Below are 3,234 nucleotides of genomic sequence, written 5' to 3' on the forward strand. Positions count from 1 at the left end.
TACACCCAAAAAACAAAAGCCAAGAAGGTTCATTTGTACTGAAAATATGGTTCAAGAAACTGCACACATGCTCGTTTTACTAGTTCAAAACCATGTATCATAGCAAGTTAGAATGATAGTACAAGATAAGCAACAGAGCTTAATGTGTGTTCCCTTCCAGTAACTTGCAACTTCACTTCTACCCGTGGCCATGTCAAGCTCTCTAATGACCATACTTTTGGAACTCCCACTCGCTGTTGTCTACAAAATATTTATAAAAAAAAACACAATAACAGCTGTTTAGACCTCTCAGAGAGCATGTATGTGTCTAGAGAAACATTGAGTGTACACAGTTACACACATACACACACACACACACACACACACACAGAGAGAGTAACGGATAATGTATCATGATATACCTAGTGGGCAAACTTGGCGGGTCTTTAGCCAACGACTGATGCAATGAAAGTGAAAAGCATGGTTGCAGACACCTGTGTCAATGTATAATTAATAAGTGATTCCAAATTCAAGGTCCATAAGTTATTTAAACCCCCAATTCAAGGTTCATTTGCCGCAGACAAATGCTAATCTAACTTGCTCGTCTGATTAACAGAAAGCAGGATATCCATTGGTTTAATTGCAAAAACAAACCACTCTGTATCACAAACAATGACAGCTGATAGGCATTCATAGAAGTAATTTGGTTGTGCAACCTCTATCCTATAAGAACTAATAGCACATTATGTGACTCCATCTAGCTAATGCATAACAAATCTGGGAGACACATGTCAAGAATTGATAAAAGAAAGGGAGGCCAAAATAATAAGATTAGGATTAAAAAAACAAAAGTCTTTCTTAAAGAACTCCAAAGAAACAAATAGCCACATAGCAAAAAACATCCATCTTTGTAGAAAATAAAAGGCAATTTCAAACTGATTTCGGGAAAAAAAAAAAAGAGTGGTACAACTCAAAGCATCTATATGAAAAAACTACCTAGATCTCACAATATGAATTTCGTCACTTCCAATTACAAAAAAGGAAAGGTACCAGATGTGAAACGCGTTTAGTCCCCACAGAAAGCTATATAAACCTAGGAATCATATGTTTCCTATTAACACGGGTCAACTATTCAATGCTTAGTATAAGGCAACCACCTGCACCAAACTTATGAGGGTAGAGAGAAGGAATGATTGAAATTTCAGCAAGAGAGAATGGGCAACCAAAGCTTATATAAAGCTTCAGCAAGTTTACACTCCTTGATGCAAGAAACCTGGCCTTGACACATCAACTCATACTTGTTCAAATAAATACACCATAACCCATTTCCTTGAAGAGATGCTGTTTGGCTTAAAGATATTACACATTCACCAATATCTGATGTCTCTATTTCTTCATTACTTATTATCTCGAAGTGCAATATACGTTTCAACATCCAAATGACCAATCATAACACTTGCCCTAATCTACCTGAACGCAAACAGAACATCTTTGTACCACAAAAACATATGGATACGACTTAAAAACTGAGTTGGACTTATGTAATCTAGTAAGCTATTTATGTAACCAAGGCCAAACTTGCACAGAAAAAGCTCAACAACATAACTTCACTAGCCAAGAAAGAAATCAACACCAAGCTGATCATGTTAGAAATAGGGAGTTTCACATAATTTAATCTATCTATCTTGAACCATCTTTTCACAAGTTAACTAACAGCACCGTTGTGTTGCTCCATGTGTTGAGACTAAGAACTATTTCAATTTATGCAATCTATCTTAACACAGTATACCTAAAAGGCTAGGGCCTCTTACTTGGTACCAACGTTGAATATCCGACAACCAATACAGACAACTATGTACACCTTCAAGCCACAAACTCTCGTTTAATACTATACGTACTTACCTAAATCATCCAATTATGAGCCTAGACAAGCATTAACACAACTTTTAACACATCTTCTTCATATTTTACAAACATAAAATAATATTAAAGAACAATCGACATATCAATATAACAATACACTATATAATATATACATATGTATATATATATACATATAATTAGGGTTTAGGTTGAGAAAACATACCCCATGCCACAGTACACTCCTCACTAGTAGCACTGGCCTGATTAGCTTGGCATTCAATACCTATAATTAAATCAAAAATCAATAAAATTAGCTAAATAATAAGGGTGCCAAACAACCCGAGCTACAGGCGAAAAAAGCCTATTATTGAATACATACAAATTATTATAACAATATACACAATTATCAAAGTTTTCGAGAGCTTTTCTCATAAAACTCCAAGCTCGATCTAATAAGCCGAGCTCGACTCGAACGCCTACATTAATAATCAATAATAAATAAATAAATAAATAAAAAGAGGTACTTACAGAGATCCATGATATGGTTTCTGCAGATAGCACAATTATCGACAACAATATCTGCACATAATCAATTTATTAATATATATATATAATGAATTAATTTGAGAGAGAGAGAGAGATAAAATTAGGGTTTGAGAGGCATACCCCAAGCCCAAAGAGCAACAGCGTTCCACTTTTTTATTTCAAACCTTTTAGGTTTCTTCGAAGAAGATGAAGGTCCAGCCGGAATAGTTGAGGTTTCGCCGGCCGGGACCATGGTTACATCGGAATCCATCGGAGATTAAAAACCCTAACGCCAAAAAAGAGATGGATTTCTCACAAGTTTGATTTGGTTGGTGTTTTTGGCTTTTCGCAAATAATAGTAATTCGATACTTATGTAGGTTTATGGGCGCATATATATGTAAATTCTTTTTGTGGCCCTTTGGGTTTTGTTATTTGCAATTTGGGGTTTGTTAATGGTAAATTGTTTCCTTTTTCTATTTTAATATATTATTAAATATTATTTAAAATTATATGAGTAATATTAGACTTATTCCCGCATGGGTAATACAACAGTTATGTGGGTAGTGGCGGCAGTTGGTGGTGTTGAAGACGACAAAAACAACGAGTATTATAAGTTATTGACGTAAAGGTAATTGATATAAAAGAAAGTAATTTATTTATTTTATAAGTTAGGGATAGATGTTGTGTCAACTGTCACTTTTTATTTTTGAGGTTTACACTGCTCATTCATCTACGTTGAACAGAACCATGGACAGTTTCTACGACTTCTCCAATGCACACAATAGTTTCGGCGATTGTTCTCATCTTCCTCATTGTCATATCCGACAACTCTTCTACTTCTTCGGCAACACCAAATCGACATCTTC

General features: G+C 35.0%; 1 protein-coding gene across 1 annotated transcript; it reads right to left on the minus strand.

Annotated features, from left to right (window-relative positions):
- Window positions 1-2,732, minus strand: LOC122607398 (RING-box protein 1a). The gene is made up of 5 exons (XM_043780363.1): window positions 2,509-2,732; window positions 2,371-2,421; window positions 2,066-2,125; window positions 402-473; window positions 1-240 (listed from the first exon to the last, which is right to left on the minus strand). Exons 1-5 carry the CDS (start codon window positions 2,636-2,638, stop codon window positions 203-205), a joined length of 351 nt encoding a protein of 116 aa, XP_043636298.1. The 5' UTR covers window positions 2,639-2,732; the 3' UTR covers window positions 1-202.
- Window positions 2,733-3,234: the final 502 nt, after the last annotated feature.

The sequence above is a fragment of the Erigeron canadensis genome, chromosome 7, assembly GCF_010389155.1.
Source record: "Erigeron canadensis isolate Cc75 chromosome 7, C_canadensis_v1, whole genome shotgun sequence".
In the NCBI taxonomy this organism is placed as follows: Eukaryota; Viridiplantae; Streptophyta; class Magnoliopsida; order Asterales; family Asteraceae; genus Erigeron; species Erigeron canadensis.

Coding starts and splice junctions, on each gene's coding strand:
- LOC122607398 (XM_043780363.1), bottom strand. CDS start 2,638: ATGGATTCCGATGTAACCATGGTCCCGGCCGGCGAAACCTCAACTATT. Junction 2,126..2,370: donor AAACCATATCATGGATCTCT/GTAAGTACCTCT, acceptor ATTTAATTATAG/GTATTGAATGCCAAGCTAAT. Junction 474..2,065: donor GGAGTGTACTGTGGCATGGG/GTATGTTTTCTC, acceptor ACATTGACACAG/GTGTCTGCAACCATGCTTTT.